The sequence below is a fragment of the Zalophus californianus genome, chromosome 6, assembly GCF_009762305.2.
Source record: "Zalophus californianus isolate mZalCal1 chromosome 6, mZalCal1.pri.v2, whole genome shotgun sequence".
In the NCBI taxonomy this organism is placed as follows: domain Eukaryota; kingdom Metazoa; phylum Chordata; class Mammalia; order Carnivora; family Otariidae; genus Zalophus; species Zalophus californianus.
In genome coordinates this window covers 90188413-90202400 of record NC_045600.1, presented here as the reverse complement: position 1 = coordinate 90202400, position 13988 = coordinate 90188413, and the positions used below count along the sequence as shown (strand labels likewise).

The 13988-nt window shown below is 36.0% G+C and overlaps 1 protein-coding gene across 1 annotated transcript in view; it reads left to right on the top strand.

Annotated features, from left to right (window-relative positions):
- CEP152 (centrosomal protein 152) overlaps window positions 1–13988 on the top strand; it is a 95412-nt gene that overhangs the window by 67450 nt on the left and 13974 nt on the right. The window contains 3 exon segments of the mRNA XM_035728269.1: window positions 1521–1652; window positions 5930–6580; window positions 9785–9926. Of these exon segments, the coding sequence (XP_035584162.1) occupies window positions 1521–1652; window positions 5930–6580; window positions 9785–9926 (925 nt within the window).

Here is a 13988-nt window from a genome sequence, read left to right as displayed (position 1 = left end):
TGTATTATTCTAGTGATTCTTGAATTTTTTGGTTTCAGGATGCCTTTCCACTTTTAAAAACTTAAGACCCTAAAGAGCTTTTCTCTGTGTGTGTTATATTCTATTTACTGTATTGGAAAATAAATCTGAGAAATTTTTAAAAAACAAGAATACTGAAGCATGCTTGCCATTGGCTGTCAGAGCAGTGAGATATCACATAGCATGTAGCCTCTGGAGCATTGTATTATTCACACATGAAGGAGGGGGAGTGAAAAAAGATAAGGTCTGAATATTATTTTGAAAATAGTCTTGACCTTACAGAGCACCTGACAGGGTATTTAGTCCCTTAGAGGTCCCTGGGCCCTAATATAATATTCTTTATTTTGTATTTACTATTTTAGACCTATTATTATAAACTCTTAATACCTGAAGTAAAGTTTTTAAAAAAATATGTTCAGCTTTTGATAAAAACTTGGCATTCTGCCTATTTATTAAATTGTTCTGCATGATTTTACAGGGTATCCTTACAGAATGGAAACATAGGCAAATATATGTAATGGTGTCAAGGGCATCTTCAGTCAGTTAAATAATTTCCTGAAATGTTTAAGGTTTGAACAGAGTTCAGAAAATGTTCTGTGGACAAAGAGACATGTTGAAGGGTGTGCTGCTTTGATGTATATGCAATCACAGATCTTGTAAAGAAAAATAAATAGCATGATGTAGTAGAAAGGAAATATTCATAATAACTTTTTAAGGAATATAAATTTCTATAGGAGCTTTATCTTTTCCCCATATTTTTAACTCCCTGGAATTTACCTGCAAATATATTTAGCATTTTACAAAACAATTCAGGCCCTTATGTCAGCTTTGGTTTTGTATGTTTGTATGGATATAGGTATGTGTGTGACTGTGTATTTCAAAATAAGGAAAGATTATTTAATAAATTACCTTATGGTAACCTGTGACAGATTTATAACCAGATAGCCCTCATAATTCATCAGGTCTTACATTTTTGCCTGAATTGATGTATCCCCCCTCATTCTTTAGTTGCAAACTCAGGATAGACAGCAAGAAAACTTGCTCGGTACTAGGCTATAAACTATATTGGTGCATGCCCGCATGTGTTAATGTGTTTATATGTAAGGCATGAGGACTGTGGGTATGGTGGGTGTACTGACTGGACAGCAGCTGACCCCAAGCAGCATTCCTGCTTGTCTTCTCCTTTTTCCTAAGAGTAAAAGAAGTTTGTTGGAAATGGCAGTTGGTACTTTGTATGAAGCTTTCCAATAATAGTATTGGCCATCAAACATTTATAGATTACTGCTTCCTGTGGTGACATTTGCATGGGACAGCATGGGAAGTTTAGAACAGAAGGATTAGAATCTACTGTTTGGGGTAAGGTGGAGTACTAGAAGTCATTGTAACTAATGTAGTGCAGTACAGTGTGAAATACACATGAAATATTGGTTGCTATTTGCAAATGGGATCTTTGAAATTTTATACCTCACTTTACCTCTTTCTCTTGCAATATCCAATTGCAGGTAGAAACAGCTGTACAAAATGCTCGTCATCGATGGCTGGAAGAAATGCCTGACCTTGCAGAGTATAAAGCACGGGTAAGAGCAGAACAGAAGAAGTGGGAAGAACAACAAGACATCACTGTGGCCAGACGGGTAAGCGCTCTCCTGGAAAGAAGCTTCAGGGCGGCCTCTCTCCTGACCTCTCATCTTCGTCCCGGGAATTTGTATCTACTCACAGTGTTATGGAAGAATTAAATACAATCATGCATGTTAAGCGTTAGCTCAGAGTCTGGCTGATGATGTCTGTTCTCATCATCAAGATGTTGAGGGAGAAAGAATGTATTTTAGGGTCTTGCAACTCTCATAATCAGGAAGGTAACCTTAACTGTGAAGCTAAATCCCATTTGATCTTGCTGTGTCTTTAGGAGAAATTCAGAACAGGTGTTTATCTGTTTATTAATAGCTGTACAGTATCCTTTTACTTGCTTTGTTTTCTGTGCTCTGTCAGTGGTCTTACAGTCTTGGAAAATAGCCAACTCTCCTTTCCAGATATGTCATGTTGTTTGACTAGAAACAAAATCATTTGCATTCTCCCAGTTTATTAGAGTAAACCGATTCTAATCAAAATGCCAATAAACCGAACATGGTTTAGAAATTTGACACAATAATACTAAAATTTACTTGGAAAGGACTAGAAATTTTTTAAATGTTCTGGAAAAGAAATAGTAGTCCAGCCCTAACACATAATAGAATATGTTGGAAAGCGACAATTCAGTGTTGAGTCACAAAAGAGAATTCTTTTTCATTCTGTATTATACAGACTTAGAGATAGAACCAACTATGAATAAAAGCTTAATTGTTTCAAAACAAGGGGATAAGGAATTATTCCATAATAGTCTTATGATAGCCAGATAGCACTTTGGGAAAATTAAGGTTACCCACACATGCATCACAATAAAGTCTAAGATGATTAAGAAGTTAAACATTTTTAGGGCAATCCTCTCAGGTCCCCTCTCTCTTCGGGAGCTTTGTACTATCGCTCAATAAACTTTGCTTTACTATCACTCAATAAATTTTGCTTTGCTGCCCATTAAAAAAAAGAAAGAAAACGAAGCTAAACATTTTTCAATGAACATATAGAAACAGAAATTGACTATGTCAGATCTGTACCATAATTCAATTTTGGGACAACTCAGACATAGTAGCAAAGATAGATAAAGAGGATAAAATAGGTACAAACATTCAAAACATTTTTGCTTTTGTAATTAAAAAAAGTGACAGGATAATAAGAATAAGGAAAATAGATGAATTAAACATGAGAAACATTACTACTAATATATGATAAAAACAATACAGATTTATAAGAAAAACAAGAATCTGTGGATAAGTACGCCAGAATACGGACCTACAGTCTTCACAAAAAGTCGAAATAACAAACTTTGGGTGCTATTTTATGCCATATGTCTACATTCTCTCTTAATTGTAATACAAAAGATATAATAGATCACAGTGTCAAGTATATACAGTTCTCCCAATATTACAACCATTTTGGAAAATAACGTGTGTAACAGACATTGTAAATCATTCATATGTCATATTCCTAATCTTATTCCACAGATTACTTAAGGAAATAATTCAAGAATAAACTATTTTAATATTTTTCTTAAGTTGTGTGAGAGTACACGGGTGTTCATTGCATTATTCTCTATACTTTTTAGTATGCTGACATATTTCGAAAAGAAATTTAAGAGGGAGAAAGAAAGGAAATAATGTGATGATGTGCATGTGTCTCAGAGCTCAGAAGTCAAGAATAATAAAGTTGGGTAGAATATAGAAAATAAAATAGTCAAGAGATCTTTCCCTAAGATCACAGAAGACCTGAATGTATGTGAATGCAGAAATACAGAAACGAGAGGAGGCTGTGTTGCTTCTCAAACGTTAGCAGGCGTGAGATTCCCCTGGAAGGTTTGTTAAACGATTCCTGGCTCTTTTCCTAGAGATTCTGATTCGGTGGGCCTACAGTGAATCCTGAGAATTTGCATTTCTAACAGACTCCTAGGTGATGTGACACTGCCGGTTTTTAGGGCACACTTGGGTGTGAGTAGCACTATTCTAAATAATTATTCAGCCACAAACATAAGTTAACCTCTTGTGGATCCTTCCTCCAAACCAAAGAAGGTGAGCAAGGGCTACTTTCATAGTATTGGTTGGAGGGTTCTTGTAAGATTAGAGTGAGCCACCAAGATCTGTAAAAATTTAGGGGCGCCTTGGGTGGCTCAGTTGGTCGGGCGACTGCCTTCGGCTCAGGTCATGATCCTGGAGTCCCGGGATCGAGTCCCGCATCGGGCTCCCTGCTTGACGGGGAGTCTGCTTCTCCCTCTGACCCTCCCCCCTCTCATGTGCTCTCTCTCTCTCTCTCTCTCTCATTCTCTCTGTCTCAAATAAATAAATAAAATCTTTAAAAAAAAATCTGTAAAAATTTAAAGCCAGTTTGTCCAGAGTCCAGAAGTTGTCAAGTTGGTTCAGTGGTTCCTAAACTTAGCTGCACATTAGAAAAACTTGAGGATCTTTTAAAAAATACTGTTGCCTGGCTCCCATCCCCCAGGCTTTATGTTTTAATGGTACAGGGTGTGGCCTGGGTATTAGGATTTTTAAAGGCTTCTCAGATAATCTAATGTGAGGCAACTATCAGGAAACCCCTGAGTTGCTTAATGCTGTCAAATTCGCTTTGCACAACTTCATGTGAGAGGATGCACACTTTTGGTGAGGTCAGCAGGTCGTCCAAATTCCATGGGATCTGCCACCTCCCCCAAGTTACCTGGTAATGATTTTCAGGCATCCACTGTGACAAGACTGCTTTCCCTAACAGCACTCTTTAAACATGTTTCACATCACTACTGAATTATTCTGCTGGTAGCAAAAGAATTTTGCTGTGAATTCTTTTGTAAAGCTCATCTTAGATGGTCGGTTCCCTTAGATTTAAAATAGAATTCAAAAATTTTGATTTATGTACAACTATTCAGGAATATATCATTGAATAAAGGTGTATGACATGTTTAAGAATTTTTTAGTTGAAAATGTTTGCTAAGATTATATAATACCTGAAAATTTGGGAAACAGATACCTTTTTATTTCAACATCCAGAGCATATATATAGATAGTATTGATTACACTGTCTAGGCCAAGCTTTTGGAGATGCCCGCTTGTTTTAACACTTATATCCTTGTGGCTTTTTTCAATTTATAAAAGAGACTCAAGGTCATTATCTAATCTGTGCCTTATGTAGATGAAGACACTAAGTACAAAAGAGATTAAGTGACTTTTCTAAGGCCATACAGCCAAAAGTAATAACCACATAACATATATTGAGTCCTTATCTGCCAGGCTCCAGACTAAGTGCTTTAAATGGATTTTTTTTTCTTTTGTCATTTATTCCTAACAAAATTCTATCGGGTAAGCATTATAATTGTCCCCATTTTATAGTTGAGGACCCTGAGGCTCAAAGAAATTGAGGAATGGGCGTGTGGTCCCAGAGCTGGTCAGTTTACTGCAGCAGTGTGTCCCCAGAGCCTGCTCTGTTAAGCACTGTGCAAGGCTGCCTCAGCAGTCAAAGGTGGGGTTAGAGCTAAGCCTCGGTTTTTTGGTTCCCTAGGACCTTTTGGTTATGTACTATTACTGTCTGTGATCTGCTAGCCTTGTTATTCTGTCATAAAAGAAAATTAGATTAATGAGAAAGTGACTTTTTCTGTTTGGTATTATCATTTAATGAATTGTGCTAACCACTGTGCTTCCATTAAAATGCAATTATGTTTGTCAGCAAGTTGTGCAGGTGTGTGTTATATTTCTAAGATTACTTAGAAAAAAGATTTCTTTATGAGGCTGCTTTTGCTTCATGTAAAAGATACTCCATTTGTCGTGGGCTTAGGTAAAATTTGAGGCTACATCTGTGTAAAACTAATATGGATTTTTTTCGAAGGTAATTTTGGGTAACTGTATAGTTACATATTTTTGGGGTCAGTTTAAATTTCTAATTCTCCTTCAAGAAACTGGTGTTTTTTAAGTAACATAAGACATAAAATATTAGGTCATTTAAAATGAAAGAAAGGGGGGCATTTGGGTGGCTCAGTCCGTTAAGCATCTGCCTTGGGCTCGGGTCATGATCTCAGGGTCCTGGGATAAAGCCCCATGTTGGGCTCTCTGCTCAGCAGGGAGTCTGCTTCTCCCTCTCCATCTGTCCCTCCCCCTGCTCATTTTTTCTCTCTCAAATAAATAAATGAAGTCTTTAAAAAAAAATTAAGGAAAGGATCTTTGAGTATAGTATGAATATATTGTAGGACCAGTGTCTTATCCCAAATAGTTACTTTAGTTTAATTTTTTAATTAATGAGGAGATCATAAAGAATTTTAAATATACATTGTTATGTCTTTTAGATATCATTTGCTATATCTGAAGCTAAAGAGAAATGGAAAAGCGAGCTTGAAAATATGAAGAAAAATGGAATACCTGGAAAAGAATTGGAAGAGAAGATTTATTCTCTTCAGAGAGAGCTTGAGTTAAAGAACGAGGAAGTCCCTGTGGTTGTCAGGGCTGAGCTGGCGAAGGCCCGGAGTGAATGGAACAAAGAAAAGCAAGAAGAAATCCACAGAATTCAAGAACAAAATGAGCAAGATTACCGGCAATTTTTAGATGATCATCGAAATAAAATTAATGAGGTGCTTGCGGCAGCTAAAGAAGACTTTGTGAAACAAAAAACTGAACTACTTCTTCAAAAGGAGACAGAATTGCAAACATGTCTAGACCAGAGTCGTAGAGAATGGGCTACGCAGGAAGCCAGGCGGATCCAACTGGAAATCTATCAGTATGAGGAAGACATCCTCACTGTACTTGAATTTCTCTTGAAGGACACCCAAAAGGAACATGTCAGTGGTTCAGAGAACAAGCAGCTCTTGGAACTCGTGTCATCTTGTTCTTCAAAATGGGTGTCTGCCCAATATTTTGAAAAACTAAAGGCCTGCATACAGAAAGCCTTTCAAGACACCCTCTCCCTAGCTATAGAAAATGCCAACTCCGAGTGGGAAAAGGTATGTTCCTGATAAGTGAAACGCACTATTAATAAACATCAAAGATGATTGTAGAAGTCGCATATGGTCTTTTTTCCTTTCTTCATTTTACAGTTTAAGAGACGTAAAACTTGAGTTTTTACCAGTGGCTTAACAACTTTTTGTAGTGAATCCAAAGGATTTCATTTCTTTTTGCCAAAAAAACTTTGCTTCTTCATGGTGCCACAAATATGAGGCAGAGCTTTTAGGCTCTAGACCTCTTTTTCCTAAAAAATATACGCTGTTCTTTGTAAGGGCCTGAGCTTTGAGAAACTGAATAACTCTCATTCCTATTTTTGTTTTTTGGGCATGACCACTTCAAGAAATATGCATCGTATTAAACTAGGGTTTCTTAAGAGCTTCTAAAGAGTTTGGAAGCCTGTTTCTTGCCCTCAAGGAATTTATGTCACAAAGGCAAAAAATACCAACCAAGTACAAAAAATATTGTTGTAGAACAAGCAAATAGAAGTATGGCTCACTCAAACAAAACTCTGAAGCCCAGTTTTGTTGGTCTACTATATCTGCGCACGTAGAATGAGTTAACAGTATTCTTTTAGTTGTCTGCGTAGTCTCTGACATCAGCTTTTAGTTTTGGTGGAAGATTGAAGAAATGAGATATGCGTGAAAAATCCAGAATGATATGTAGGCATTGTGATCAGCCAATTTCAACATTTGGAATTAGAGGTAGAAAAGAAAATGCCAATATTATAAGGTTTGAGAAGAGACGTAAGAGTTAAGTTTCATTAAGATATCATGATTAATGATTTTCAAGGCCAGGGTTGAACATTTGGTATTAATACTTATTGGAAATTTACGAGCTGGTAAAAAAGTCTGAGTTCCAGTCCCACACTTGAGGATGACTAGTCTGTTACCTGTGTAGTCATGTATTATAATTGCTTATCTGAAAAAGAAAGTACAAATCTCTCACCTAATTCCTTGGGTTTTGTAGGATATGAATGACACAGCTTGGCCTTTCTGCCTCCTGCGTTTGAGATAGTACAGAATTTTAGATCCAAAAGTTACCTGAAAGATCAGTCCACCCCATCCCAGTTCACCCCAGTTGATACTATTATTACGATTTCACAAAGATGTGAAAGCAACCAGTTAAGAGTTGTTTTTAATGTAAAAATAACTGGGCAAGATCACTTCCCATGAATAATGCTTGTAATACTTAATTGAAAATTTTTGGAAAAAATAATTAAGAATTATTTATAGTGAGTTTTAAGCGTGAGCAGTGATGGGAAAATCATGTTACATGCTTTCACGTTTACTTTCCTGAAAAGGCAATCTCTACTACAAAAATCAGGAAAATGTAACACCTTTCTTCTATTAATATATACTCAATCCTGGGGTCTCTGTGTAGGGTTTCTGATTGTGCTAGCAGTGTTGAGATCATCTGGATGACTTAATGTAGCTCACATGTCTGTGGAGACAGAATCACATAATTTGGCTAAGAACTTAGACTTTTGTGGCTTTTGTTGGGTGGGATCAGATTCTATTCCTGAGAAAAGGGTGGCTTTGAAATGCCTACGAAAGAATACTTGATCTTCTGCTCTTTGAGCAATCCCAGCTCAGGACCTTGAGGTAAAGCAATGATTGTAACCAGTGATTATAAGTTTGCAATATAGGTGCCCTAAATATGAAGAACTAGGAATTATAATTGATTAAATTTGTCCTTTTTAGAGCTGTTTAGGAAAATTAAAACAGGAAAAAAATGATCAGTATACATAAAACAAGTCCTCATTAAAATAACTCAGATCAAAAATTTTTAAAAATGGACAGGATGCAATCAATTAAAAATGTAGTTTCCATAAAAATGAATGCCTTATTGGAATACATTAATACAACAGGTCATGATGGAAAAAAGAAAACAAAAATATCAATGGGAGCAGAATTTTCAAACAAATTTAAGGATGCATGTTCTGTCTTTTCTTACCACCAAAGTCAAGTTAAAATGAAGACAAGAAGGTTGTTGCTCCTTCTTTTCTTGTCATCTTGGCTTTTCTCCAGTTTTGAGTAGAAACTGGAAACATTGGCTACCTTAGAGTTCAACTTTTATTACTCCCTTTGGCCTCAGCCTCATATCCCCTTGATTGCCTGGAGTTTCCATTTTCTCTGTAACTGCTGACTTCTGCTTCTGATGCACATTGTAAGTAGGTTTTCCAATAGCCAGTTAAGAGTTTCTTATAATCAAAATCAAGGCTTCTAGAATCAAGCTGATATGTGGGTTTTAAGTAATTAAACAAGGCAACTTTTTCAAGATCACCTGTTCAGTTCCTTTGGGATTTGGTAGTTGTCTAGAATCTGAAAACACAGGCGCCTGGGTGGCTCAGTCAGCTGAGCATCTGCCTTCAGCTCTGGTTGAGATCCCAGGGTTCTGGGATCAAGTCCCGCATCGGTCTCCCTGCTCCATGGGGAGCCTGCTTCTCTCTCTCCTCCCTGCTCGTGCTCTCTCTCTCACTATCTCTGTCTGTCTCTCTCTGAAATGAGTAATTTAAAAAAATTTAAAAAAAAAGAATCTGAAAACACTACCTAAAAAGGATGCCTCACCATTAATGAATTTAGTAGCTGTATTGCTGGAACAGGGACTAGAACACCGAAAGTGTTCAATAAATATCAGTGAAGAAATAGTCTTGTGCAAGATGTTTAGGTTAGCTTCAGTTTCTCTCTCTAACTTTGGAATTCAACTGAACTTCCTTATAAAATGACAGTATACATGAAAGTATTTAGAAATGTAACATACTGTATAAATGTAATTTTAAATTTGTGGAAGACAAAAGTTTGATAGTTATAGTTTCTGAGTTTGACCTCTGCTGCAGTAAAAATGTTCTGGATTTTCAAGAACAATTGTGATTTCACATAGTATGTCCTGTGATTTGACCACATAAGCCATTAAAATATCTTAAATTCATATATATGTGTGCAAACTGTATCTCTTATCTGTCTCATAGTTGGCCCACCAGACCTCTGTCAGATAATGTTCTAATTCGAAAATTACGGTCATTGTAGACTAGTTCATAGTAATGATAGTATTCATGTAACACCCTAAGAAAAATACTGGTGATGGTTTAAGCAAGATTTTTTTCAGGCAGTGTTTTCTTTTTATGTTTTTAATATGAGCATTTTAAATGGAGAATTGTGTAAAGATTTTTACATGGCATTAACTATGCAGATACTCTCTTTCAGAGAAATATGGCCAAGATCTCTAGGGATCCAGCCACAGAGGTCACTGGCAGAGGAGACCCTGGAGTCCTGGCAGTCCATCCTGCACCCACTTTTGGATGCTGTGCTCAGGCCTTGGCCTTGCAAAAAACAGAAGCAGAAGCTGGTAATGGGATTTTATTCCTACTGGTCTTTGTTACATCCGTACTCACAGTTGCAGAGGGTTGCTTTGAGGATAAAAGGAAGTCAAAGATGTGTGACGCTTTTATGAGTGAACAAGTGGGTAATATTACTCCTATCTAATCTGTGTCTTCTCCCTAGATTTCATTTTGCATTTAGGAGACGTGGATACTTTAGACCCTCTTAATTCTATCCTTTCAGGGTCTTCCCTCCATTCATAAGTAGTTCTTATTATAAGGAGAATAATGAGAATTTTAATAGAACAGTCATGTTTTTATTCCCTGACTTTATTGAGAAATCACGGGTTTCACATAAAAGAATTGCCAAATAACTGGGACCTTTTTGTTCATGTTATTGAAGCTTATTTCAGCCATTTTTTAATGGAAATCTTTCTGATGAGGTGTTTTCAGATTTGTGAGTTTCTTGAGGACAGGAGCAGTGTTTTATCTCTTCCTCTCCAATACATGGCAGAGTGTGAATGGCACATAGTTTGTGTTCTTTGAATATTTGGTAAATTAATAGCTTAATGTTCCCATAATGGCTTACAGTTGTTATTATGAAAAAGAATTATTGTATTATACTGAAGCCCCTTGACGTATTCAGAGCTCACTGAAGAATATTGACTGGGCTTCTACTGCCTAGTCATTGAGAATTCTGAACAAAGAACTGACATATCCTTTATTAGCTCCAAACCTTTTTAAGATACTGATCTCTCACAGCCTGCTCCTTCCCTCCACATACAAACACATACCCGGTCTTTCTGTTTCTTCTCTGCTGTATCTGTTGCAACCTGGAAGAGAACTTTGAATTGCCAGAACTCAGATGTACTAGGTTAATAACCTTAGTTTCCACAATTTCTAATTTAGTAAATAATATTACCAGAATTTTAGTAATCTCTAAACAGAGAATCTCTGCCTTTCCTAAGAAGTCAGTTGACTATTTTCCTGATCATCCATAAGGCCCTTTTTTCCTCACTTCTAGATTCTAGGTGGTTGAGAAGCTCTTACTGTTCATTAGGTGTACAGGAATACTACCTTAATTTGTATTTTGTTAATTATTTTCACTGTCATTGTATATTAGTTGTTTTTATTTGGAATAACCAGAGATTTTTTTTTTTTAATTTATGAAACGGGTAGCAATAAGTTTTAGATATTATTTGGCTTTGGGAAGTCCTATCAATATGAAAGGAATTTGTTTTTACTTAAGACAAATCAGGCTACAAAAGGATTTTTCTTTCTTCAGTCTTTTTTCCCTAAAAATAAACACATTAACCAATTCATTAGGAAGGATTAAATAATCCAAAATATATATTAAGTGCTGTAGTCCTTTATACTATTACCACCAGAGAGTACCATTGTTAACTATTTGATTATAGTCTCCTAATATCTTACCATTGTTTAAAGTAAGTTAAATGATTATGAGATACTTGATACATGCAAAGACAATATGTGATGTACATGTAAGTTATGAAGCCTACCACCCAGGAGCCCACTCTTTGACTTAAGAACTAGAACGTCACCAGTACTGTTGAAGACCTCTGTGTGTTTGACCACAGTCCCATCCCTATAACTTCCTTACAATCCAAGGTAACAAATATTCTGATTTTTAAAAATTATTCTCTTGCTTTTCTTTATGTTTTGACCAAATACGGGTATCCTGAAAAAGCTGTTGTTTTGTCTCCTAACATTATAAAAATGTAGTGTAATATTTATTGTAGTCTTTGTAACTTGTTTTTTTCCACTGATCCTTGTCTGTGTTAATGCATGTAACTCTGATTGCTGTGTAGTATTCCATTCTATGAATATGCTATAATTTATTCTCTTGTCAATGGACATTTGCCTGGTTTCTAGTTTTACAACAGTGTCTTAAATGAAAAATATAAATACCATGTATGATACTAGTGTGGTGTTTCATTAATTCTTTGATGCTCATGGACATAAAATGGTGCCATTCAGAGGAAACTGAAGTCAGGAAAGAGCTGAGAATAATTCTGAACCAATGATTTTACATCAAATTTTTGGGTACTGGCTTTTGAGCCTGTGCCAATTTGTGTCCCCACTTTATTTTATTAATTAATAGTGATCACCTTTTTTTGTATCATTTTTGATATTATTTAAATTTTACAAATTCCATGTATTACTAACAGCAATAGCTGTTATTTATTGTATGCTGTTCTCTGCCATACTGTGCCACATATATTTTATACCTTTGTACCTCCTGATAGTTTTAAATATTTTTTTCATTTGGAGACAATTTCAAACTTACAGAAAAGTTACAAAAGTAAAAATAGTTGCTAGTAACACCCATCTGTCCTTTAACTAGATACATTTGTTGATAATGCTGTATACAGTTTTACCCTCTTCTGTGTGTATGTGTATGTGAACATTTCATTTTCTTTCCTGAACCATTTGAGGATGTTATATACATTGTGCCCTTTTACCCCTAAATACTTCAGTGTGTATTTTCAAAACATAGGAATTTTTTCTTTTATAACCTTAGTGTAGTAAATTAAACATTTGATGAAAATACTCTGTCAACCTGTTTGTATTCTAATTTTGTCAACTGACCCAATAATGTCTTTCATCATTTTTCCCCCCACGGTACAGGAATCTGTCCAGGCTCAGGTATTACCTTTAGATGTCATGTGTCTTTAGTCTCCTTTAGTGTAGAATATTTCCATAGCCTCTTTTTGACTTTTTTGACATTGACATTTTTGAAAGACTTACTCTCCCCTCTCCCCACCACGCCACCCCACCTCCAGCTTTCGGTAGAACTTTCCTCATTTTCAGTTTGTCTGGTGTTTCTTCATAATTAGATTCAGGTTGCGTTTCCTTGGCTGGAACGCTGCATAGGTGATGTCTTATCACATGTGGAAGCGCAGTATCCATTTGTCTTTTATTGGTGAAGTTCATTTGAGCACCTGGTCACAGTGTTGTCCATTTTCTTCAATGGTTTCCTCCCACCTCACAACTAATAAGCAGTCTGTGGGGAGACACTTCTAAGACCATGAATATGTCCTTCTCATTAAACATTTCCCTTATATTTAGCAATCATTGATGATGTTTGTCTGATTCAGTCTTTACCATGGTGGTTGCAAAATTATAATTTTTCTAGCTCTAGGCTTCCCTCTACTTTTACCAGTTGACACTTGGCATGTTGTTATAATCATGAATCCTCCTGTTAGTTTGTGTACTCATTTGTTTGTCTATCTTTTTTTTTATTTATCAATCTGTCCATCAATCCATCTACCTATTTACCTATCAACTTAACCTACTTACCCATCTATCCATCCATTCCATTATGGGTAGGATTATTGGTATGGCTCATGAACTCCTCTTTTTTTTTTAACATTTTATAATTCATTAGTAAACTTAGTGTTCAAATTGCCTCATATTCAGCTACTGGAGCCCTTTCAAACTGGCTCCTTTGTCCTTGTGATGTTCCTGTATTTTTCAGGAATTTCTTTCCAGCATTCATCTCGTAAACACCCTGTCCCAGTACTGGAGTTAGCCATTTCTTGAAGATCCTTTGTTCCTTTTAGTGGGGAATGGTATTTAATACTAAGAGCTGAACATCATGTTTCATAGCAATTTTTAAAATAGATGGTATTATTTAATTTTACATAGTAAAAAACTAAGTCTCAGGTTATATAATATACTCTGAGCCACACTGCCAATAAATAGTATAAAGAATATTTAAACTCCGATCTCTCTCTCTCTTAAGCATCACGTTCTTTTCAGTTGCACTGTTGACTTTCTTCAATCATGTCACGTGGTTTCCTTCGTTCCTTCATTCCTGCATTCCTTCCTTTCTTTTTTAGTTTGAGTCTAAATTGATATAAAGGTTTGCTATCATTTAATTTTTGCAGATAAGAAAAAGATCCTTGAAATTAAAGATTCATGCTGTGGACACTGCTTCCAAGAACTTGAAAAGGCAAAGCAGGAATGTCAAGATCTGAAAAGAAAACTGGAGAAATGCTGTAGGCATCTTCAGCATTTAGAAAGAAAGCACAAAGCTGTAGTGGAAAAAATTGGAGGTTAGCATTTAA